This window comes from Drosophila yakuba, chromosome X, assembly GCF_016746365.2.
Source record: "Drosophila yakuba strain Tai18E2 chromosome X, Prin_Dyak_Tai18E2_2.1, whole genome shotgun sequence".
NCBI classification, from domain to species: Eukaryota; Metazoa; Arthropoda; class Insecta; order Diptera; family Drosophilidae; genus Drosophila; species Drosophila yakuba.
This window is the reverse complement of record NC_052526.2, coordinates 4,895,537-4,921,884: the sequence shown is the minus strand read 5'-3', so window position 1 is coordinate 4,921,884 and position 26,348 is coordinate 4,895,537. Positions and strand designations below refer to the sequence as shown.

The 26,348-nt window shown below is 37.6% G+C and overlaps 2 protein-coding genes across 12 annotated transcripts in view; one reads left to right on the top strand and one right to left on the bottom strand.

Annotated features, from left to right (window-relative positions):
• Positions 1–6,812, top strand: part of LOC6524303 (nuclear transcription factor Y subunit alpha) — a 30,918-nt gene extending 24,106 nt beyond the window's left edge. For 3 of the 9 annotated variants that reach the window (XM_039377144.2, XM_015190116.3, XM_039377148.2), the window contains exons 3-8: positions 2,964–3,873; positions 3,936–4,095; positions 4,157–4,304; positions 4,514–4,617; positions 4,843–5,464; positions 5,679–6,812. In XM_039377144.2, the coding sequence (XP_039233078.1) occupies positions 2,964–3,873; positions 3,936–4,095; positions 4,157–4,304; positions 4,514–4,617; positions 4,843–5,464; positions 5,679–5,749 (2,015 nt within the window). In that variant the 3' untranslated portion in view covers positions 5,750–6,812. Of the gene's footprint in view, positions 1–2,963; positions 3,874–3,935; positions 4,096–4,156; positions 4,305–4,513; positions 4,618–4,842; positions 5,613–5,678 lie in introns of all 9 variants that reach the window. The other 6 variants (XR_006245276.1, XM_039377161.2, XM_015190117.3 and 3 more) reach the window with 6 other exon arrangements.
• Positions 6,813–10,826: 4,014 nt separating this feature from the next.
• LOC6524302 (ras-related protein Ral-a) lies at positions 10,827–26,084 on the bottom strand. 3 transcript variants are annotated; one of them, XM_015190114.3, is made up of 6 exons: positions 25,746–26,084; positions 16,225–16,406; positions 15,995–16,155; positions 14,889–15,063; positions 13,352–13,475; positions 10,827–12,282 (listed from the first exon to the last, which is right to left on the bottom strand). In XM_015190114.3, exons 2-5 carry the CDS (start codon positions 16,375–16,377, stop codon positions 13,359–13,361), a joined length of 606 nt encoding a protein of 201 aa, XP_015045600.1. In that variant the 5' UTR covers positions 16,378–16,406; positions 25,746–26,084; the 3' UTR covers positions 10,827–12,282; positions 13,352–13,358. The 3 variants fall into 3 exon arrangements, with proteins under 3 accessions (XP_015045600.1, XP_002100161.2, XP_039233122.1); XM_002100125.4 differs by having other exon boundaries at positions 25,818–26,083; XM_039377188.1 differs by lacking the exons at positions 13,352–13,475; positions 25,746–26,084.
• Positions 26,085–26,348: the final 264 nt, after the last annotated feature.

The window sequence follows — 26,348 nt, the reverse complement described above, 5'->3', positions numbered from 1 at the left end:
CCCTCTCTTCTTTGTTTTTGTTGCCTTGACTATTGGAAACAAAATTTGCAACGTCAAAAATACAGTGAAAATATTTAAAATCAAAAAGAGTTAAAGATATAAAATTAGACAAATTCCCGAGTTTCAATTGTATATTAACTACTAAATTTATGATGACTTAAAGATACATTACATATCTTTGAAATCAAAATAGATGGAATTGGGAATGAAATTGAAATGTAAAGAATTAGAGAGAAAAAAAATTATAGGGGAGAAATTGTGTTATAATAATAATTGATGTGCCAAAAGAGATCCACTGTGTTTTGAATTTCTGTATTTTGTTTTCTTTTGCCTTTTGCTGTGCTCATTTCGGTTTTTGGTTTTTCGCTTTTTTGTCAACATGTGTGTAGTTTGTTGTTGTTCATCTTGACTACTTTTTTACATTTTTTTTGCGCTGTTTTTTTTTTCTTTGTCTTTTTTCGCTTTTGTCATGCGCTTCGTTCGTATTTTTTCGCACGTACGCTTGTACTTGTTGCTGTTGTTGTTGTTTGGGGTCACGTCATGTGCTGGTTCTCTCTTTTGCCTTAGTCATAAGTCCGCGCAAAAGAAGAGAGTTCCACGTGAGCCGTCTCTCTTTGAGCTCATTTCTCTTCAGTCTCTCTTCCACTGAGACTCTCTTCCGGCTGCTTGGTGTAAAGCAAAGTCAACGAACTTTGTACGCATTTCATGTTATTGTTGTTTTTGTTTTCGGTTTGCCTTTTTCCGTGCCCATTTCTTAATATTTTTCGGTCTTTCTTTAAGGCTTATATGTTTTTTGTTTTCATCACACTTACAAATTTTATTATTTTGTACGTCGTGTCTTTTGGCGTTGCATGTGTAATATTTAGACAGCTGCCTCTGTTGTTTGGCCTCTCTCTTCGGCGTCTCCTCGTTTCCTAGTTCCGGTTTCTGTTTTTTTTTTCCTTGTTTTTTTTAAACATATATTTTTTATTGTTTCTGATAACTTTTTATAAAAATATAAATGGAGAATTTTGTAATTAATTGGGCCGAAAAAGTATGATTTTCGAGGCAATATACATAAATAAATCACTTGATTAACTAAAAAAATTGATTGGAATGCTGTTGGCCACTTCTTAATTGCGCCGAAAAGAGCGCAATGCAACAAAAGACCTTAAATGCAAAACATTTTCTTGCAGTAGCTCCGTATTCATGGTAATATGCAAACAATGTTCTCTGTTTTCCATTCGATTTGTATTATCTGGTAAATGTAAATTTCCGGCGGTTCTTCGATTTTGATGCTTTAATTTTGCTGGTCCCAGACTTGTTCTTCTCTGCTTCTTTTTTTTCCACTCAGCTCAGTTGTCGTTGATTAGCGAACGGGAAAACTGCGTTTTCACTCGATTTTCCTGCCACCAAAACGATGTCGTCGCAACCAGTCGACAACTTACATATTACCGCATCGAAACGGCAGAAAAATCAATTTACGGCCGACTTGCTGGAACAATTGAGTGCTTTGCAAAGTTTGCTGCACTTACAGCAGCAACCTCAAACACCCAAAAAGAAGTGGATGTATCGTCATTATGGCTATGGTACACATAACGAAATATTGATTGTAGGCAGATTGATATCAAACTTGCACCACTTACCATGGTTAAACAATAAGTGCCAGTTATTGTTATAAAATGAAATGAATCTTTATTTAATATGAATATAATGGATTCCTTTTTGACCTTAGGCAAGCAATTTTTCTCTCTGTGTGATACAGTGGGTTAATAAGAGTGCCACCGATGTTGTTGCTGCAGCCACGTGTGCTTTCGTCACGTGGCACCGTGATGTGGGTGTTAAATAATATGTCAACAAATGGGAGAAAATGGGAGAATACCTGTGCATAGAGTAAAAAGTAAAATGAAAGCACACGCAACTGGACAGAGAGAGAGAGAGAGAAAGAGTGAGAAAAGGGGGACGGTCATAATCTGCTTGGCATTTATGCGGAAAGTACCTGAAAAGTATGCTACGCCAAACGGGTGGAAAAATGTAGCCTTTTTTCCCATATCTTGTTTAAATTGTATTTGTTTAAAATGGAACTAAGTTGCAAAATGGATATACTTTTTATATGGGGCTGGCACTCAATGGTTAAACCTAGATATTATACCCTTAATTTCAATTCAGTGGCTCAGCCCACTTCACCCAACCACCTAGTATGAAAACAACAACCACCATAGGAAAAGAGCAACAACAAACGTTAATAATGCATAATAAACTAGATTGCTATTGTGTTTGGAACTGATTCGTGGAAATTTGCATCGGACTTTCCACGAATGCGTAACTAATTCATCGCTAACACACAAGTACATACTCCCACTAACATACATATGTATACCCACACTCCCGCACTTAATCGTATATAATTAACCCACCAAAGGACCCTCATCGCCCCCTGATTGTTGATTGTTGGCTGTTGGCTCAGTGTTGTTGTCTTTTGTATTTAACCCGAGTAAATTTGCATTCATTAAACACCGCTTTTGTCTTTTTTCCGCCGCTTTGTGCTCTGATTTTAGCCCAAGTCTTCACTTAGTACATGCCATTTTCCTAGAATTTCTATAGTTTAAAATGAGTTAAATCATTTCTGAACATACATGCGCCTTTGGTGGCCAACAAATTGGAACGACTTTAAAATATAAAAAATAGGTGTTACAATTAAGGGTAGCTGGGTTTAAAGTTTTAACCTGGGCATTGCGAATATTTACTCTTTTTCTTATTAAATTTGATTATCAGATTTGTTGTTCCATATCGTTTTTAAGCAAATTAGGAAGGGGAATGGTTTTTTGGTATGGGTGCAATCATCTGATTTCATTCTTAGTTCTATCATGGTTGTTTTCACTCATTTTCATTGACTTTGACGCTCTCCCAATTTTTCTCTGTTTTGATTTGTCTTTTATTTTGGTTTTTCTTCTATTTCTTCTTTACTTTTCGGCCATTAATAGAGGACGATAATTCCTCAATCAACAACAACAATACCCATCCCCCATTACAACAACAGCACAGTGCTGCGGGGAGAACGACAACAAGAATAGCGACAACACCAGCTATATTAACAAAGTTGATGGGAAATTCAGTCACACCCGCCTCAAGCAACACCTCCCTCCCCACAAGCACAGCCCCCTCAATTACCACTTCCCCGCCCGCCTCCTCAGACTTTATGCTGCTGGCAGCGGCAGCAGCAACGACAACGAGTGCAACACCCGCAACAGTGACATCTGCTGCTGCATCAGCAGCAACAGCCTCCAATCCTGCCAAGCACAAACTGGGCTCCATCGCCGAAATACCGCCCAAATTTCTAGTGGTATCAGATGCCAACGGAGTTTATTCCACTCCCACGAATTCCACGAATCCCAATGGCTTCGCCGCCGATTCCCTGGGCGTGGGTTACACCGAAGCGACGATCAAAAAGCTAATGCAGAATTTACAAAGGCCACGCCAGCAGCAGCAATCACTGCAGCAATTGCGTAGTCTGCGACCGGCGGAAATTTCCCTAACACCGCCGCCAGCTGCCACTAGAAAAGTGGACACCAGCAACTCACGGACACGCTCTTACTCACTGTCCAATGTTTCAGCAGCCAGGGATCAGCAGGATCATCCGCAGCATCAGCAACATGGTAGCCATCTGCAAATTCAGCAGCACTACGGCTATATGAGGAGTACCATTGGCGGCGTGGTTTATGGCTTGCCCACGGACTCTGTCGATTCTGCGGCATCCTCGGCCGGTGGAGCGGGAGCAGTAGCGGTGGCCATGAGTATTGCCTCCTCGGCGCCAGCGGCGGGATCTCAGCTATCGGCGCATCATCACACGGGACACGGCGGACGCAGGCGCACCACCAGTTCCAACAGTAATGGGTGAGATCGCCATCTTTTTGTAGTTTGTATTTGTACTTAAACAAATTTATGATATCTTTCAGAGCGGGCACTCGCGAGGTGCACAACAAGCTGGAAAAGGAGCGACGCGCCCAGCTGAAGGAGTGCTACGACCTGCTTAAAAAGGTGCTGCCCATGGGGGACGAGGACCGAAAGAAAACATCCAACTTGACAATACTCGACACGGCCCACAAATATGTTAAGGTAAGTGTGTCCACGATTGAATGCAGAAGACATTGACTAATGGTTACCCTCTCTGTTGCAGCACTTGATTCAGTATGATTGCGAGCAGGAGGCGATGGTAGAGAAACTGGCCAAGCAGAAGATTGAGCTGCAGAAGCGGCTGAAGCAATTGGGTCTAAGGAGGGAAACGCCACCCACCGATCAGCAAAGCATTCCACAGGCCGACAAAGGTAAGAGCTCTTCTATTTATTTTCTTCCATCCCAGATCTCGGATCTCAGAACTAGCTACACAGTCGAATGTAGATCAAGTTTTGCATGCGCTTGAGGGTCGAACGACCTTCGGGTTATGCAATCTGCAATCTGCAACTGCAATAAAATTCGAAATTCGATTTTCGCCACATGCATACGCTAATCTCACGCTTTCTCTCTCTTTTTCCAGCAGTTTGCCTGGCAACAACAGCCACACCAGCACCACCAACGGCGGCCAGTGGTCGCAATGGAACCACAATTCTATTTGATGCAGGCAACGCCTGTGCCACTGGGGTATGAATATATCACCGCCTGATGGGGATGTAAACTGAATACTGATTTGAGAACCAGTGAAATGCATTTAACAAATTAAGTCATACAGTTCGGCTGTTTCGTATGCTGTGCGAAATACATAAACGAACATGTTTGTTAATGCATCATTCAGTTTGCATTCTCGAAAAGATAATCACCGCAAACCACAATCTATATGTTTTTAATGCATAAATCTTTTTTATCCAGCAGCAGCTTACAACTGTGATAAACAAAACTAATGCCACACCAGCAGGAGCAACCGCAGCAGCCAGCAGCAAACACAATGGCAACCACACAGGAGGGGCAACAACCACACTGACTCCGGCCATGGGCATCATGACAATTAAAAACGGCAATGGCAGCAACGGCAACATACTGGCAATCTCACCGACGGCGGGGCAGCAACAGCAGCTGCACCACCACCCCAACGGCAGCCCAGCGGGCAGTCCATCGGGAATAGGTGGAACAACTGGAGCCACCATCACACGTGGCTCGCCTACGCCATCGACTCCATCGCCGTCGCCCAGCTCCTCGTCCAGTGGCGTCTCGTCGTCGGCCTCGTTTATAGGCGGCTCCTCATCATCGTCCTCATCGTCATCGTCCTCATCCTCCTCCTCATCATCATCTTCCAGTTCGTCGTCCAGTTCGTCTTCGCCCACGCAACAACAACTACAGCAGATTATCACGCCCACGGCCACCGCCCATTTAGTGGGTGCCCGTAGTGTCGGCCTAAAATTCCATGGCGGTGCGAGCGGAGCTGCCAGCGCTTTGAATGGCGGTGCCACCATTGTGGCCGCTGCTGTACCAGCTGGCGGAGGGTCGGCGAATGGTAAGGGGATGCGCACGATCCATCTTAAGATCCACTGACTGGCACTTGCAATTAATTATGTATAGTTCCATTGCTGGAATGGAACTGGAATACGTTTATCAAACAAAGAAACAACTATCACACAAGTATTTCTGGAAATGCATTATCAGTCAGTGAATAGTGTAATGTGTAAGAAGTTGAATAAGTACTAATACGGGTTGTAAACTTTATGCAGGGTTCCATCAGGCCGATAAGGATCGCAATTACAATTTCCTGATGCTCAGTGCTGGGACAACGGCACAGTAACCCAACAACCACAAGCAAACAACAAACAACTACAATAATAACGAAAACAACAACAACAACAACTGAATTGTGTGCAACAGCTCCCACCTTATGAGAAAGTAACAACTAGAGGAAGAACACTTTTTTAAAGCCAGATGAAAAACATGCGTATTTTCCACACTTTTGCACACATTGAAAATGAATACAAAAACAGCAGCGAACAACAAAACCAAGTCATTAAGCTGTAATTTTGTAAGAAAGATAAAAAAAGAAACAAAAACAAAAGCTATCAAACAGTTCCGCCCAACACTTAGCATCGATTTTGAAAATCAACAAAATGAAGAGAAAAATTATTTTTTAATGAATAATTTTAAAGCAACAACAAAAACGCGGGAGAAACGCTAGCAACACCAACAACAACAAGGGAAGACCAATTATATGAATACGAAACAGCAACGACAGCAGCACTCAACCACAACAACAACAGCACTCAACCACAACAACAACAACAAAAGCTTATAACCCCACAACACACAGGCCCATCAACTGCATATATACTATATAAACTATATATCTAATTATACTACTTTAAAGTAAACCTTGAGAAGAAGAGGAACACACCAAGAATAGCACAGTTAAATGTAAAACAGGAAAAAACAAAACCAAATGCGCTGTTGAAACAGAAACCACCAATGGGTAACGCTTTATAAATATATATATCTCTAAATATATATATATATATATATACATACCTAAAACTAAGAAGAAGAAGATTATAAATTAGAAATATGTAAAAGCAGGATTTCCAAAATTCATGTGGCAAAGAAAAAATGATAAAACGAAATCAGATAGATGTCTCCTTTCTTGACCAAAACTAAAACAGAAATAATTTCTCTTGGATATACTTTCTTCTTCTTTCAAAAGCGGAACATTAAGCAACAAAGCATAAATCAAATCAATAGAAATATATCAAATTAGTGTGCTTGTATGTCAAATATGTGAGCACACATTGCACACCACACATTAACCAATAGCATGTAAAATTAAATAAAAACGCTGTCGACGGAGTGTTGTATCTGTGTAATACCCATTTGAATTAGATATTAATGTAGCAAGCAAAGAAAACATCGTAGAAAAAGTGTAATAGTGCAATAAGCTAACATAAGCCACACCCCCACACACTCCCTTCTCCCAAATTAAATTTTTTTTTTTATTTCTAGAGAAATTTTGTTTGGATCTTGTTCTGAAAAGACACGCATATAAGACATTATCATATAAATATGTTGTGATTGCGTAAAGCCACACCTTCCCTTGCACTTTAAATTTTTGCCTTAATGCCATTGAAACGGAATCAAACTAACAACAGAACAGCAAAATCCCCAAAATTAAAATACCCACAACCAAGAAAAGCTTACAAATATTTATATACAAGGAATGGTAAAGAAAGAACGAAAATAGTTTAGAAATAGACAACACAATTATCACGATAAGGAAAAGAAATCTAGCAAAAAGCAGTAACACAAAACTGAATGTTATATTTTGGAGCATTTTTTTCAATGTGTATGTCTTAGCATATATATTACACATATATATACCTAGGGAAGTAAAAGTGGATTGATAAAAGTATTAGCAAAAGATATCTCTTGAACAATAACAAAGGGCAGACGGAGATGGAGAGAGCAGGCTGTCTCTTTCTGCTCCCCTAAATATTTGAAAGTTTTTTACGTCGGGCATGAATATGAAATTGTATATCAGCTAACTATATAGGTTATATACCAGGTTATATGGCGTGAAATTTTCCATATTTTTTGTAAATACTTCAAAAAGAACAACTGGGAAACTGTGAAGCCTTAAGTTTTATCTGTCATCACGGGGGAATTTTATTTTTTTTTTATAGAACGATTTTTTTCTACCAAAGGGACAGCAAATCAAAAATTATTTTCACACAAGATTGTTGTCTATTAAAGAACAGAAGCAAGCAAATAAATAATCATACAAAATCGAAATCTATAATCTGGAAAGATATATATATATATGTGTGGAACGTATGTGTAAATGTGTTTGAATGTAAAATGCTTTAGTCACATAAGTTGAAAGAGAAATCTTAATTAACTATATAGAATTACATGCCTGTGTCTGTCACTCGATTTCTGTTACTAATCATAAAAAAATGTATAAAATAAATAATACGTATACAACATTTTGAATTATGACCCATAACTTTAAAACTATGTTTTATGTTATCTAATTTATGTTTTTTTTTCGTTGTATTAACTAAAATCCTCTGAAAATGCTTTTTCTGATTTTTTAAATTATCCTTTGTAAGTAGGCAAGTAACAAATATTTGAACATATTTTTTTTTTGTGTAATTTTTACTAAACAAAAAATCAAACACGGAAAACAGCAAGCAACAAAACGATTTCATTTTAGAAATTTAAGTTTAACTTAACTAATTATTAATGTTTAAACAAATTCTTTCTTTAAGTTAAAATCAAATCGGGAGTATTGCAAATCATAACTATCATTAATACTTACACACAACAAAATAAAAACAAATAAAAAAATTAACAAAAAAATTATATTTATAGAGACAGCAACAAAAACAAGAAAAGATTAAAACAAAAATCATAAAACAATTTCAAACAAAAAGAAATCAAGAGAAAACCTTTTTAGCTGTAAATGTAACTTGTAAAATTAATTTTAAAAGAAATGCATACAAAATTAAAAACAAACAAAAAAACAACAAAATTGTTAGATTATAGCAAGAAATAAAAAGCGTAAAAAAAGAATATATATGAAGAATGATATATATATATAATATAAATGTAAATGTGTAAAGAAAAGAGAAAATTCATAAAAAAAAATAAAAAAGATATTTCAAAGCAAAAATTATGTAAAAGTCTATGCAATTCTGTATTCTGTGTTCATTTCTCCTGCCGATGGTGCCTAACTCGCAAAGCGGAAACAAGAACAATGCGATCCCTAGACTGCACTCTGTTTCAAAGCAACGGTTTCGTTCCATAGAGCTCGTTTCCTATTGGTCGGTCAAAGGAGGCCTGGAAACACGTAAAGGGCAGCCATCATGAAAAATAACAGCTGTTTCCTTTAATTCGGTGCTACCAGCTGCCACCTGGCTTTCGCGTGGGAAAACATTTTGGGACCCGGCACACAGACACCGAGAATTCTCAATTGTTTTCATTAAAAGTCAATTTTTGATAGCAAAGATGCTGTGGCTGGCTTACAGATAGAAAAACGATTGTATCCCACGTGTCTCAAAAATGTTTATACCCAAGACTTGGAGTTACAGCCTGACAATCGAAGCAAACTTACAAAATACATACGATCCAACTTATAAAAAGGCGAACATGTTTTCTTTTTTGCAATCTATGCCTTTAAATGACTGGATTTTCCTCCTGTGTACCTACAACCCTTTTTAGACACTTCTCCAACTGCCCTGCATAATTTTTGTTTCATTTTATTCTCGCCAACGGCTGCGGTCGGTCATGGCCCATTGAGTTCCGTAACGGCTGCCAAGGGTTAAAGGGGCGGCAAAATGGGGAGCCGCTGAAAAAGCACTGATTGAAAGTGAAAGTATTTAAAATATGATTAGAAAATTTGCTTATCAGCGCCGAGGTGTGTGCGCTTTAAGGAGAATTCTTCAAGAAGCAGAAATGGTAAACAAGTATTAAGAAAAGAATCGGTTTATTACGGTATCTATTCTAAGCACATAAATAAAACACATTAGCCAATTAAAAATGCGAAAACAATTCAAAAACACATTGTTTTATTTGTCTCTGCTAAACTCATCGAAATCATGGAAATTTTTAATTTGGTAAGTTTATAAAAGTACTGATAGAAATCCATGGCAATGCTTATATTTTTTTTTCATCCTGATAAAAAGAAATAATAAATCTAAATAAATTGATATCCAAAAAAGTCATATGCAAACGAAATTGCGAAGCAAAAATCAAACAGCTGATTAGCGTAATTTCGACTTGCTTAGAGATGGTCGCGTCTCTACAAATCTTCCTCACGATCCAAACAAACTTCAGGAACCTCGTGAATGTTGTAACAAAGAAGTGACACGGCCACAAGAACAATGCGACTCCCCATCTCTGATTAGCGTTCTGTTGGAAAGTAAAATGGAGATGCTCGCATGTAACTGATTTCTTGTCACGCTCCCAACAACCACATGGGGTATTTTATTTATGTCGTGATTGTCGTGCAAATCTCGTGAGAAACGCGTGAGGCACCGAGTGCACAATGTGACTGAGCATCTCTGATCTGAGTTCCGTTGCAAAGTAACGGGGTTTCTCCTTGCGCCTGAAAGCATGAAAGCGACGGCCATCATGGAAGTATAAGCTAGTTGTCTCGTTCTATGATATCTGCTGGGACCTGCCGTCACCTGCTGAGATTTCTGTTCGCCTGGTGTGCGAAACGAAAAAGTGGTCGATCTAGCAGCGAAAATAATATCCGGGCGACTGAAATTTTCAAGAAATCGAAGAGATTCCCCATTTTAAGTACTAGGCGATCAAAAATCCCAGTAGGTAGCCAACGGTCCCTTTTTTTGCCTAAAATAGGGATGCCCGCGTGTAACAAATTTTTTTTTCACGCTTCCAACAACCACATGGATATTTTATTTATTTCGTAATTGTCGTGCAAATCTCGTGAGAACAATGTGACTGAGCATCTCTGATCTTAGTTCCGTTGCAAAGTAACGGGTTTTCTCCTTAGAGGGCGCCTGAAAGCATGAAAGGGACGGCCGTCATGGAAGTATAAGCTAGTTGTCTCGTTCTATGATATCTGCTGGGACCTGCCGTCACCTGCTGAGATTTCTCTTCGCCTGGTGTGCGAAACGAAAAAGTGGCCGATCTAGCAGCGAAAATAATATTCGGGCGGCTGAAATTTTCAAGAAATCGAAGAGATTCCCCATTTTAAGTACTAGGCGAACAAAAATCCTAGTAGGTAGCCAACGATCCCTTATTTTGCCTAGAATGGAGATGCTCGCGTGTAACTGATTTCTTGTCACACTCCCAACAAAGGTACATTTCGATGACAATGTGCATACTTTTAGGCCCAATGCAGTAAAATAATCCTGTTTGGTTTTTATATTTTTTGTTTTATTTCTGAGTCAAGCTAAACGTACACTCCATCAATCGACATTTTTAACTCTCGTAGTTGTAATTTTTATATTTATATACATGCATGTATATATTATAAAAAAAAATGCGGCTGTATGATTTTGTTTCGGATATTCGCGTATGTGTTCGTAAGAAGAAAAGAAACAAATGGTGGTTGAGTGCTCTAACTGTGGTCGAGTTTTTGTGTGTGTTACACAAATTTTCAGAGGGCAAACTAGGAATATACTTCATACAAAACTTGAACCAACCATCATTTGATTGCATATATAACTTATATATTTAATAATAATAATTATCATAATAATAATAGCTTAAATATTACAATACAGAATGCAGTTTTACAAAAGTGAACAAAGAAGCAAATCAATCGGGAGTAATTGCTAAACATACATACATATATTAGATGTGTTTCACGGCAAGGAAAAAAAAGGTCTCCCAAGCTTGTCAGAAACGTTAGTTTACCATTTCTCGTTTGTTTTTGTTGTTTATAAATCCCTACTTATTTGCTTTCGGTTTAGAAAATTACAAAAATTGCATTAAAAATTTGTTTCGATTCACTTTGTTTACAATTAATAATTGGAGATATTTTTTGTTTCCTTTTTCCTCTGTTGTTTCTTTGCTAGCATTTGAAGTGTTTTATACTTTAAACTATTTTATATATATTTAAATATATATATAGATATATTTATAAAAAGCTTTTCTGTGTGGTTTCTTGTTGGTTTGTGTGGTTTTGCATTTGCTATTAAACTTTAAAATATTACAAAAAAATGTATGCGTATATATAATTAAACAAGAGAAATATATGTAGCAAGTTTTAAATTGCATAATTATTATGGGTTTCTTTAGGTGTCTAAGATTGATTATATTTAATATGTTTAAGCTTTAGCTTTAGGTTTTAGTTTTAACATTTTATTGTACGGGGGCAACACAAACATCGATGATTCAAAAGAAATAACTAAAAATAAACGGCAGGATTTGTAAGCTGCCTGTCTGTGTGCTTCTCTCTTGATGTTTTCGGGAAAATTCGTTGCCTAAATCATATATTTATGTATATTACAATGCAAGTTAACTTGGATTACGTGTTTGAGTTCGGAGTGTGAGTGTGGCAAATAATTTTGATATCTGTAGCTTGTTTGTGTGTGTTCTGGTGTTCTCTAAGTTAATTAACTTGTATTAACATATCGTTCTGCTATCCATCTTCGATCCTGTGTTGGTGTTATCCGTGTGGCCGTTGTTGTGTTCCAAGTTGTTGCTGCTGCAGTTGTTTCTTGTTCATCGTATGGTTGTTGTCGCTTCTTGTTCTTCATCCTACAGCAGTTGGCAGCAATGAGAGTTGGGCTTCGGCGGCTGTTTCACGTCCGTCTGACGTTGTTTTTTACGCGATGAAATATCCCTGATTAGATCATAAAACACCTAGACACATACAAAATTTTTTTTTTAGTATTTTGTGCAGTATATCTCATAATTATTTGAGGTAGTGGGGTTAAATCGTTTTTCTATAAATACAGAAATTTTGAAAAGTAGCTATAACCAAAGTAGAAAAGATCAATAGAAAAGCAAGGTGTAAATAGTGTCTTAAACTATCTTTATTCACCAGAGAACCGAATTCTCACAAGCGATACAAAGTTAGTTTCCAAACACAATGGATTTCATAGTTTCCGTTGTAGGTTGTAGGAAATGGTATTTTTTATTACAGTAAGATAATAATATTTAAAAGAATTTTTTAAGAAATACCAAACCAATAAACTAAGTGAAAATTTCAGGCATATTCCAACAGCAAATTCAACCAAACTAAAATGCTTTGAAGAATTCAAAACAATCTCTAAAAAAGTGTTTGTATAAGCAAGTATGTGTTTGTACAGATGTATGTATTTTTGTGTAAAGTGTTAATGTCAATTGCAAAATATCCTCATGCATATATATATGCAATCATATTTTGTATTATAGAAAAGTAGATGCATTGAAAAACCTGCGTAAAAACCTGGCTTTTTTTTTTTTTTACCCTGAAAAAAATGTTTATACATTTATACAAAACGTACTTTATAAAGTCTATTAAGAGTAAATGTTACCCAATACTGCAGAAATGCAATGCCATTTACAATACCATTTAATACTATTTATATTACTATCGATGTTTTTCCACCAAATCTATCTATTCCAAATATATAATAGTTAGTCTTATTGAAAAGAAACTTTCTCGTTAAAAGTTGGGCGTTTTTGTTAGTTTCATGTGTAGTTTTCGCAAACGAAATATGATACAAAAGCATATAAATAAATTCAACAAGCGAATTTGTAAGAAATATAGTACAACTCAACCAATATCAAGTTATTAGTAAAATGAAAGGAAAAGTGCCCAAAAGCAATTAAGCGGGGGTTAAAAGCAACAAATCAGAGTGTCTACGGGGGTTAGGTAGGTGTGTTCATATATTCATATAAGATAGATAATATAGATCGTATTTCATAGTGGAATAGTTGTATGCACCTAATGCCTAAAGGAGGGTACACTTAAGTCTCCGCTTCTTGCATCTATCTTTAGCACGCCCGCTCGTAGCTTTCGAATCTTCGGTTTTTCGTGATCTTATTTCGCGCATCAAATCAAAAAATACCTGTAATTGTGGATTGGGAATAAAGTCATATACAAAGTCAGCATCAGAGTCAATTAGTATTCGCAAATTATTATATAAATTAAGATGATCAAGGACCGAACCAACATAATTACACACATACACACAAAACCTTTGTTTATTTTTAGATAAAGAACCATTAGCTTTTGGCAATTGTCAATACAACTAAGAAATTAAACCAAATAAAAAAAAAATGTATTAAAGGCAACAACGTTAAAAGCATGGTAAATTGGGCTACGATATTTGGCAGTGCGTTTATATGTTGTAGCTGTGTGAATATTTGTGGGTGGTTCGCTGTGTAGTTGTACTTAGGTAGGTAACAAATTGTATGTTTTAAGAAAACTAGAACTCTAAGGCTATCATTGCTTCTTTCTACAAAAAGTATGGTTAAACTAGAAGAGGCATTTCAAATGAGAATACTTGTTGAGCACTGGTCTACCGAAATCGACGAGTATTGTCATTTATAAATGTGCAATTTCAATAACAATAGCTGACGTTTGTTGTGCGAACATTATTTATAACCTATTTCATTACATATAAGTATGAATAATATTATTTAAAAGTATATATCTGAAGGCCCACAGTATTTTCCTGTCCCATTAGTTTCCCATTACAATAGAATTTATCATTCTATTTTCCCTGATGGTTTGTTGCCTGATTAGATTTTTATATATATTTAAAAAGCGTACCACAAATGGTTAAACGAATTTTCAATGTCTTTGTTATCTGAACGACGCCTCTTATCATTATAATATAAAACACTAGAAATGCGAGTGTGTAACTATAAAGATAGATTGTATTTGAAAGAAAATGGCATAGAAGAAACAAAAAGTTTGACGCAGCTTTCTCATATTACATACAAATTGATCTAATTGATAGGCTTCAACAAATTCAAGGAAAGAAATCAAATTTTTGTTATGATCCGCATTTAAATTATATTTCATTCTACGGAATCATCGCCTATTAAGCGAAAATATTAAGTCCCCCTTTAACTGGCAGAAATTCTTCAGTGAATGAATGTGGATTTTTCTTATCAGTCTCTATAAATTGAAACTCAAACAACATGATAAGCAAACAACACTATAAACTGAGTGTTTTGCTAGCGAGAAAGTTGAGAATGTCTAATGATGTTTTCTTTTAGTTCGTAAGTGAAACAAAGATAAACAAATCACATCAAATAAACTATGTATGAAAACTAGTAAAACACAAAAAACCGTGTGCAGTTTTCGTTTGTTCGATTAATATTTTAGCTTGCCAATTTCCAAAGAGTTTTCATTTATTTCGCGGACAGATGGATCGAATCGGTGATTTTGTGGTTGAGCGGGTGGTTGGCCACTTCTCCTCTGGAGTGATAGAACCAACACATCACATCTCGGCGGGATCTACACCACTCACCTTGTCCACATTTTCGCGGGTTTTAGCCGAGGTCTCCACATAGGGCACTGCCCACTGCTGCGCCCTCAGCTGGCACTCGCTCAGCGGCACCTTGCGCTTATCATTCAGATCGCACTTGTTGCCCACCAGCAGGAACGGTATGCTCTCGTCATTCTTCACCCGCAAGATCTGTTCTCTGCAAATAATGAACAACATCAAAAGTTTAGTTAATATAGTATTGAAAACTATTGCGGTAGCATTTCATTTACTTTCTACACCACACAGATTTGCGAATGTAGAAATAAAAACCTTGACAACACTAATGGATAGATAAGCGCACTTATCACCACTTCGATAGGAGTGACTCAACTCAGTACGTGTGTCACTCCATTTAGAAGCCCGAGTCAAGCAGATATATTTATGTAAACACACTGAAGTGGACAGGCGAACGCATAAATAGTAGGGATCAAATAAATATGTATATACATATGTATAAGCCAAGCCAGTCACACCCTGTCGCTGCCGACGTCTAATAACAATTTTGCAGCCACATTTATGTGCCAGCAGCAATATTAAGTTGCCAAGTTTGAATACTCAATTAGGTCGATGGAAAAGGGCGCTTTAAGTGGGAGTTAAGGCAACGGAGTGGCATATTCACAGGTAGAATTATCGGAAGTAGGCACATGATATGGCATATTAAAGGTAGGACTATTGACTTTGGTGACTGATGTGGCATAAGTAAGGGTGGTTTGGGGTTGAGATAGTAACTAGTTGTCAATGCGTAGTAATACAAACAATCTTTGCCAAGTGAAATCCTAAAACAATCAAGTTATTTCAAACCGAGAAATGAATAAAGATGAATTACACATCGCACAGAAAATGAGGAGCCAACTGAACAACTCGTATGACTAATTAGCACCACAGAATAATACGAGAAAGATGAAAAAAACTGAAAAGCTTGTGTGTTAAAAAAAAACCGCGACACTTGTCAGACTGAGAGGAAAGCAAAACGCGAGACTCTCGAGAGACCTCAGAAAATTTAAAAAAAAGCCGATGGCAATGGTGGAAAATGCGGGAAAGCCAGGGGGAGAAGAAAATGCGCCCAGAGAACCGCTTGACACACTCACCTGAATTCCTGGGTTGCCTGGAAGCTTTCGTCGTCTGTAATGGAGAAGACGCAGAGGAAACCCTCGCCGCTGCGAAAGTAGTTGTCCCTGATGGCGGCATAATCCTCCTGGCCAGCCGTATCCAATATATCTATTTGTACTTCCTCGCCATCCAGCACAACCTATGGGTGGATTCAAAACAGAGATAGCTCTAGTAAATACTCACGTTCCGTTCATTGGAATGGACTCACCTTTTTCCTATAGCTATCGGCCTTGGTGGGCTCGTAGTCCTCGACGAACTCATCGTACATGAACTGCAGTGTGAGGGCGGACTTTCCCACGCCGCCACTGCCCACCATGATGACCTTGTGGAGCGCCGGTCCGGCTGTCGGCTTCTTGCTCATGATGGCGGGATCGCTCACGCTCTGTGTCGCTGAGTGAGGGAAATACATCATAACTAACTAATTAAATAAATCGCTGCTTCCTGTTTTGGCCAGTCAGCAGAGGTCCAAAAACAGTGAAATACATATACGCATATTTCTCCTTGTCGTTTGCCATTTTTTCGGGTGCAGTTCACCTATGTATGTACGAATGTTTATGGTGCGAATGGGTTTTATGTAAATGGTAAGCTATGAATGGACAACGGCAAAGGAAACCACGATCGTATTTGTGTTACCCCGAATGAGATTGCAGCTGTCAACTTAACAGTCGACTCACAGGTTTGCTGATTGTTTTTGCCTCGGCTTTTCAGCTTTTCTCGGGGTTACGTAACAAACGAAGGCAATAGGAAAAGCCGTCAATAATTCGCCAAAGTACTTTTTACACTTTCAATGCTCTAGCATTGACATATTGAATTTAAGCACTTAAAATAAGGAATAAACTTTAATAATATGGCTAACATGGCAAGTTAAATATGGATATCCAAATATTGTTCAGTTAGCATGCTTTTTACGCATAGGGTATTCCTATCTTCGACTTTAAAACCCCGCCATTTCTGCTTGTTTCTTTCGCTTTGTTCGAGTCGCAAATGAAGCATAAAATGAAAAGTTCATTGAACTATTTACACATGGCGAAGCGGGGCAACAACGGCATAAACGGCAACATAAAGGCCAACATACAGCAGCATATTGCAGGCCGGGCCAAAATGACGCTTGGGTTTTGTTTGGTTTTTTTCTTATTTTTTTTTTGTTGCTGCCTGCAATTAGCCTTTGTGACCATTCACTCCATCGGTAGCCCGTTTTTATTTGCTCACTGCGTCATCGATTGCAATAAATTGAGGAATTGAATACGACGCAATGAGGAAATATATTCTACATAAATGAGGCAAAGCGAAATCGAGACACACGTGGCCATTTGGCAGTTGGCCAATTTCCATTCAAGAGTTAAAGCATTCAGACTGATTTCTCACTTGAGTTTGCTCTTTACCCCAGCTTAACGTTGTTATTAATCCGCATTTGGATCAGGGTTACTAAGTATTTAAGTTACCAAACTAACCACAATGCTTGGCAGAGGAACAACACTAGCCGGATTGAGTTAACTGAAATGCAACTGAGTTGAAATTATTTTCCATGGTTGTTACCCGAGATAAGCTACGAGTAGCTGGCTTTTAATTGTTCAAAACGCAAAAACTAAGGTCTTAAAATTTCCAGAATAAATGAGCTAGCTGTATGACTGTGCCAGCTAAATCGCCCAAATGGAAAAGGGTATTTAAAAATTGAGTCAAATCCCTTTAGCTCTGTTTCTTCCGCCTTTTCCTTTTATGTAGCTTATCTAGGCTGCCATTCAGTTTGACGCGGCGCTGGAAAAGTGGAAAATTGAATGAAAAGCGGGCAGGCAGCTGCGGATGTCGAATGAATCTGGAGGCAACAAGTAAGTCAGCCAAATGAAACAACGACCAACAATTGTCAGTCAGTCAACCAGTTGGGCCGCCACTGCGTATGAGTAATCAACGTTATAGCTGCACGTCAATCAATTTTTACTCGAGAGAGCGCAAGTAAAAGGCTTAAAATTGAACGGAGAAAAAACTTCCCACACCCATGCTGAGTCAATTGAATTGTCAAGGAGGATTGTTGGCCAATTGGTAACAGCAACAGCAACACCTGGGAAATAACGGCAGCGAACTCGTTTAATTGTATATTACTCATACGCAACGTTGTGCGAGCTTGACAACGCCACGGTATTGGTGGCCAAAAAGATAGGGAATTTTTATACAAATAATCACATATAATCAATGATACACATTGTGACACATTTTTACGGTCTTATAGACGCGGGAACTGCACTTTTTCTAAAATTAATATTATGGCCACTAACTGTATGGTCCTAAAAAAGAATTGGCATTCCAAAACGATTTGCAGCGAGCAAAGGAGAAAAAATAATAAAGTTGCTCACATGCTGCTAGGAATTTACCATATTCAATTGAAATATCGCCGTTCGATTTGAAATCAATTTTCTTTCGTCGAAAAAAGTTGACTCGAAGTGAACCGTCTAGTTAAACGAGATATGGCTCCCATGGCTAATAGTTACCGGTTATGAAAACCAATTAAAGAACCCGAAGCTAACATATGAAGTGAAACGCTAAAAGCTAGAAAAAACATTCAATGATTTCCTAATAGTTTCCCCCAACTTGATCTACATTAGCTCTTTGTTGTTCTCGAAATTCAACTTCGTGCACTTGCCATTAGCAAATAAAAATGTTTGGCTGTCTCGGGAAAACAACAAAGATTTTTTGGTGATTCTGCTGCTGATTAGATTATGTGGCGATTGGGAATTTGGATTGTGAAATAAATATATTATGCGTAAACGCATATCGTAAAAACCAATTTAATGGTTATAATAAATGGAAAAACAAAGCAGCATAGAATTTTTAGTTTTTTATGGCTGGCATTAAAACGATTTTCCCCATAATTAAAAGCGGGCAAAAAATAAAACGGATTGGCAAATAAAAGTACCAAAATTGTATACTTTTGTGTACTATATGAGTATATCCAAACATTTCGTGGCCGATTTCTGCGTTTTGCGAAAATTTCATTTGTTACCTATGGGTGAAAATAATACAATCAAAGTCGTTTCACTTGCCATGACGTCAGTGTTTAGTTGTTTATACTAGTACACTCACCACCACCCCCGTAAAAACCACCCGGCTTTGTGCATCAATTAGCAAAACTTCTTGTTTGGACTCTAAACAAAGACGGAATATCGCTGCCTCTACTTGGTGTGTCAACATAAATTGCCTCTCATGTTCATCAAATATGAGTTCTTTAGACTGCATTATGTTTGTCTTCAATAAACTAGAGCAATGGATTACAATATAAATTTTCAATGAAATCTGTTGACCATGACTTTAGTCCACATAGGTAAAATATCAACACCTAGAGATTTTCTTTAAAAATCATACAAATAAATATGCACGTTATGATTTTAAATATCTATGAGCTCATTTATCATTGTCAAATATTTGCATTTCAAACACTTAAGCAGAAGTATGTTTTCCAATCTTTTTGTATTTTTTATGAAACATTACCACAAACCAATTTAGTTTGAATATACTATATATATTGTTTGCTATTTAATAGGGATTTTGTTTATGCTGTTTTAAATATACGCTGGCCTTCTGAATTTGGTTTCAACTCTAACTTGACATTAGAAATCGTCGAATTTTTCATGTTACCATCTAATCTATATTTTCAAAGCACACATCAAATATTTGCAAACACGGCATTTATCTTTCAGTACATCAAAGGCTAAAAAGATTGATTTTAAATCCACAATTTCTTTTCACCTTTTCTCGCACGAACGCCCAACACACTGCAATACTCTCATCGGCAAAAATGTTTGCGCATTTCTCTCAAAATATATAAACTACCTATCTGGATTTGATACACTTTAGGTGAACTTTTCCCCCGGACCAATTATTTAGTATGAATAATCGAACTGTTTGGGCGATATTTATTTGGTTCCAAGTGATTTTGAACAGACCCTAGAAGCCAGCGATCGAGCGAATTTATGAAGTTTTTTCGCATTTATCTGCACATTTTCTAATAGAGATACGTATATATATATATATATATATAAATACATATATATTAAACCTCCCGGCTCCGTTGGGCGTCCGATTTGTTTATTACTCATATTATGGTTTTGCCCGTTTTGCCATTCGATTTCGATTTGATTTTTCCTTTGTTTTTCCGTCTATCCCCCCATTTATGTTATTTTTTGGTGGTGGGTTGCCAATGACGTCAGTTTTCAGCGTCTTCTCCTTCTGAGTTCAGTTTTCCGTGCCTTTTCATGGTGCTCGGCCACGGTTTGCTTTTAGTTTTATTGTTACAGACAAGCCTTTCCTATTGAACATGTATGTAGGTTACTATCATTAGATTCAAAATGATGACCTTGATAGTACAAGTCTTGCAAGTAGCTAATTTCAAACACACACTGAAATACTTTTCCGTTTTTAATCGATCAATCAAATATGCCAACCAACTGCGATCGAAATCCTTGAGAGAATTGAATCGACTTGAATCTATCGGTGTTGTATCGTCTCTAACGCACGTTATCGAATGTTTACTGTACATTTTTCTCCCATTTTTGTGGGTGGTTATCCAAGCATGATGTGTGGCATGTGCAACTCGAAGAGTTTAGTTTAATGCTTAAAGTGCACGAAAGTCTACGAGTTTACCGCTATTACCAGTTCCCACAAAACGGGCCTTTCGTGCCTTCTTTGCTCTCTCCGTTCTTCTCTTTGTCACCCTCTTCGCGCTTCTGGCCTTTAGCACTGCCCAAAGTTCCTTCGCCTCTTCGTTGTCATTATACTCGTACCATACCATTAGTGGGAAGGTTGCTCTAATGACACCTAGAAGGGGTAAATATTCGTACATTATGTATATCAGGTGAGCGATTGGGAGCCACCACTCCCATGTGATTTTCGAAAGATTTTCCACTTTTCGAAGGTGGTTTTTGGGCTCTTCCCCATTTTTCTGAACTATTTAACATATTGGGTATCTGTTGGGTCTGGTATCGTCAGATACTACTACTACCATTTTTAGAAGCCTTTTTAGCCAACAGTTTTCCATCCTTCGGATGCGTGTTGCGTGCTTCGTGAAATTCGTGTCAGAGTTTCATGTCAGCTCTCTTATATATTTTTTCTTTGTTTTGCTAGTTCCATTTTCCAGCCTAACTGTTAAATTAATACATTTATTTTCTGTTGATTTCTGTTTACTTTGGGCCTTGCCTTGCTGGCGTTGTTATGGTGTTTTTGTTACTGTTGTTGGTTGACTGCCCCCGTGTTGTTGTGGTTTGTTGGCTATAACCTTGAGGCGATTTTGTGGTTAACGAAGTAACAATTAGTGCAGAGAGAAAAAAACCGTCGATTAAATTACTAATAATAATTAAAAACAACAAAAACCCGAAAAACTTGTGTTCCTCTTTTGCTATATAATTAAAAATTATAATTTCCCGTTTTTCCATGTGCACGAAAACAGCTTGCCATATTTATAGACCGCTGAAAATGTTTATAGGACTATCTTGCAAGTTTATGGAAATCACTGGAACGCTTTTATGGCCGCAACTCACATGCTCCAAGCCCAAAAATATTTAAAAAAAATGTATACCAACTAAAACAGCAGGCGTAATTGAGCCACGCATCCTCTTTCGCCACATTTTTGCCCTTTTTTTATATTTGTTTTGCTGCGCCATTGGCGGAATTTGCAACCAAGTGCAGCGCTTTCAAGTCGCTGGTCTTCTGATTTTATTTAAATTTATTTGCACTTTTTGTGCTGCATTCTGCAAAGTGGGGAGGCGTGATTTTGTGCAACTTCCGCACAAGATTAAGTTCAATAAACCGCCACATGTGCGGAAAAAAGAGGCAAAATCCACGCACATTATTGTCTCATTTTGCTCCGTCTGTGTTTTCCTCAACTTGTCATCGCAACTTCTTTGACTTTGTGTGGGAATTTTGTGTTGCAGTCTTTTTATTCTTTTTTTTGTACATCATTAAATGCAGGTCTGGAATGGTTGCAAGAGTGAAAGAGCACAACAACGGAGCATAGAGCCCAGAGCACAAAGTACATTAATCAAGCAGAAAAGAAATCACTGCAAGTGAACTTTTCTTGTTTCATTGAGGAGATGGCTGCCGTTCCTTCGTTAGATCAGTTCAATGCACTTTTGCGATTAGGGCGAATCACACTGAAACAAAAACAATGTCGAAGAAACATGATAGCAAAGGCATCGAAGTAAAACCCAGCTTATTACTCGACTTTTGGTATGATTGCGCCCCAAACGAATTGATTACGAAAACATGAAGCTCTCGTTGGAATGCAATTTTTTCCAGCTGAGTCACAAAACATACATATTTCAATTTCTGGCAATTAGCATTTAATCGCCGATTTCAAAGACGCTGCGCAGTCGCGTGCAACGCTTTCAATGTCAAGGTTATAAGTCGCTTCTACACAGAAACAAAATACTTATAACAAAAAAAAAAATTTTTTTTACAACACAATACAAATATATTGTGAGATAATGAGCTATATTGCCTTTGGTATTGGCGAAAATACAAACATTTATATATATTGAAACTAAACTATTTATTTGGATCATTATAGTATCTGAAAAATAAGCAGCATTGATACGAAAGCGCTTACTTCTAGATACTTTCTCAGCGTTGTGCGTTTCAAATGCTTTCTGCGGCATTGACTCTTTGAACTTATGTACATTTTTACTGACCCCTCCCGGAAACTGCAGAGTATTTGTTAGTCTGAGAAAGTGTTGGGAAAAACTTGTTCACTTGTTGTACATTTTTTACAACTTTCTTTGGACGACAAGTCGAGGAAAATTTGCCAAGCAAAATGCGTGGCTCAGACTCATTTACAAAGTGTTTTATTTGGACGAGCAGGTTTGCCTTTGGAGATAGCGAAACTCATATTGTGTACACAAAACAAGACAAAAAAAAAATAAAAACTCAATTCACACCGAGTGGTATATAAAAAATAGGTACATATACGAACAATGCGTGGGAAGTGTTTTCTGAAGCGAGGAGAGCATAATTAAAACCTAGGCATAGTCAGCTCTGATAAAAGATCTTCAAATGCGATGGAGCAACAACAAAAGCCATGGGTAAACACTGGAGAATACTTGAGAACCTGGCCATCAGAAATAAAACCTGTATAAGGTGTATAAAAATGTGCCAGAGAACTTTGGAGATGCTGATACGATGATGTAACAAACTAAAGCCAGCTAACAGATATGTGATTGCGCCACTTTGCCAAGAATCGTTTGTTCGAAAAACTCACAAGATCACAAGATCTTCAAATTTTAAATGCTAAATGCTTTACAAACGGAAATCGTAGATCGGGAATGACGATTAATCAGTTAATTGGAAAATAACAAAGTCATTACACATGTTTAATGCACAATTTATTGGAAGACGTTCGTTATAAAATACCGAATTATTTGGCAATTAAGAATCATTATTATTGCCTTGCGGCAAAGCGAATCTCAGAAAGTGTGCATTACTTCTGCATTAGGCCAACACTATCATTCGTATAAAACAAATTTTAATGGGGCCATAATGGACTTGGCCCAGAAGAAATCTAGAAATAGAACCCATTTTCCTGATTTGTCTCCCTTGACAAACTCCCATCAGAAGTGAAATTAGAGCAAATCACAGCTTGATGGCTATAAATCGGGCTAAGTTGGCCAAGTGCGCTGTCTTCTGCTTTCGGGACAAGTTGGCAAGTATGCCAAACAAAAGATGAGAAAAATATATACAAAAAACTGTGTCACTGCGAAAGATCGTGCAGATCATGGGTCTGTTTTTTATCTTGTATGTATCTTGTATCGTTAATCTATTCTCGCCCGACAGAGACTTATATTTGAAGAAGTCAGAGTTGAAACGGTTATTAAACCGTTCTGCTGTATCTTCCTAATAAAGTAGTATGTTACACTTCAACTAGATATATGGCTAACAGTTTTAATAGCGACTTGGTTTCTTGAAACACGAAAAGTCCACGTAAACGTGGCCAATTTTCTACAGCCTGGCATGGAACCATTTCGCGAGACCTTGGACCTATAAATCAACTTTCTACAAACAAATTTCCGTTAATATTTCGACTTTTATAGTACTCCATCCAAGCCAATGAATACATGTTTCGAATGTTTTTAAAAATACCGAAAATAACATAGTAAATGTCAAGAGCAGTTATTGATTATTTTGGATGAGCTCAACTCAGAACGCATTTTTCCGCATATTTCAGCTATTTGGTTTTATTGCTAAGAGCTTTCAACGCCCCTTGGCAACCAAACAAACAAATGGTAATTAGCAAACGTTGGGCAAAGGGGGCGACACAGGTTAAGAACAAATTGTTTGGGAATCCAGAATCATTAGGGCGTTAGAAGTAAGTCAGAAACAAATTAAATTATTCAATTAAAAACAAGCTGGCACAGAAATTGATCTTGAACTTGAGCTTAATTAGAAACTGTAAAACATGAATTCAAACAATTTTTCTGTGTCACGTTTTTCGGTTTATCAGTTTTCCTTTTTTTTTTGGTTTAGCGTGTTGGAAAAAAGATGGAACATGAAGATGCGGATAAAGTTGAAGCGGATTAACGATTACCAACGAGATCATCGTGATGATCTAACGCTAATGTCAAAGTGGCTCTCCGATTAGCAGCAGAACCCGAGAATTGGCACGTTCGTGGAGATAATGAAAAGTGGGAAAGGAAGAGAGATTGAAGCTGAAAAGGGGTCACTGCGAAAAAAAAAAAAAATAACGCCCCAAAGCGAATGCCATCAAAGCCGATCTCACAAAATAACTGAGATTAAAACACGACAGTTTCTGCAAAGTTTCGTGCATTTAAAACGACAAAAATGCCTCAGAAGGAACTCGAAACTTATTGTTTTAAAAAACATGTGCTTAAAAAGTTAGTCATTGAGTAAAAACCCCAACTGTGAGAAAAAATGTTTAAGCTAAAGAAGAATAGAACAAAAATCCGTATATTAAACAGTTATTTGGATATTCGTATTAAAAACGTTAAATTATTTCCAGTACTTGTGATTTCAACACAATTCAAGCGAAAATTCGGCAAACAGTATTTAGAGCGGCGTAAACGACATCGTAAAGGGGAATTGGGATAGAGGTTTAAAAGGGAAAGGGGCGATGGGGGCGTGTGCGTGCGTGCGTGTTCGTGTGTGTGTGTGTATGAGTCAACGCGCAAAATGCGGGCGGCGACTGCACCTTGCACACCCCGCAAAAAGAGAGGGCGGAGAGCAGCAGCGAGAGCGAGAGAGAATAAGGTCAAGCGGGGTGCGGCAACAAATATTTCCGCTGATAGCCGTTGATAAAAGGCTCTCTCTGCCCTTCTCCTTTCCTTTCTTTCTCTATCGTTCGCTCTCCCTCTCTGCTCTGGCTTGCTGAGCAGTTCTCTCCTTTCCTTTATTTTGCTGAATGAAGCACACACACAAAAATGCAAAAATGCCAAGCGCAATCCCTTTTATTTAGTTTACATTTAAATATTCAACATAGCAAAAAACAGCAGAAAAAATTTCACTTCAGTTTTTTTTTTGGTCACCTCTTGCTTTGCACACAAACACACACACATCCACTTTCTTTGACGTCGACTGCAACGCCGGCAGCGGCGCCTTTTGGCGGCTTTTACAAATGTTGTTTATAAAACAAAAAACTTCTTTGTATATTCCTTTCTGGCAATTAATTGGCTGCATACACCGAGATAAAAAGAAAGTATCTTTCGACACGGAAAAAAATCAAGAAGAACAACATACGAAATATGCGTAATCACTCTATATTGCTGTAGTTGTAAATGCTTCTGCTTTGCTTTTCTCCTTTTTGCGTACTTCGTTTTCTTCCTTCCTTTTTGTAGTATTTTGCGCGTCCGCTTTGGCCAGTCGCTTCGTTTGTTGTTGCTTTGCTGTGTAATCTCGCACTTGATGCACTAAACTAAACAAAAAAAATAGTTGTAGGCGCGATCAGAGAATCGGAAACTGATGAGTTAACAGGATCGAAGCACAAGAATAAATTGGCTGCTTTTCGGTTTCTCTTCTCGTTCGCCGCACACCGCAATTATAGTTCCGTTGATTTTGCTTGGTTGAAAGAAACTAGTGTAAAAGTGGAAAAATACCACAGAAGTGGACCAGTGTGACCGCGTTGCTATTGATCGATAATACCAAACGCTCTAAAATCCCAAACAATATGACAAAAATACCATATTAACACCGTCTTGAGTCCCGTTTATACTATGGTCGAGCTTTGGTGTGAGCTTTGTTTTATCAAAGCCATTGTTGGTTAATAATTCAATTCAGCAAATACCCTATTGAAGCTTCTAAATATATCAAATATGTGGTCACCCTAAGGCGATCTATTGATTT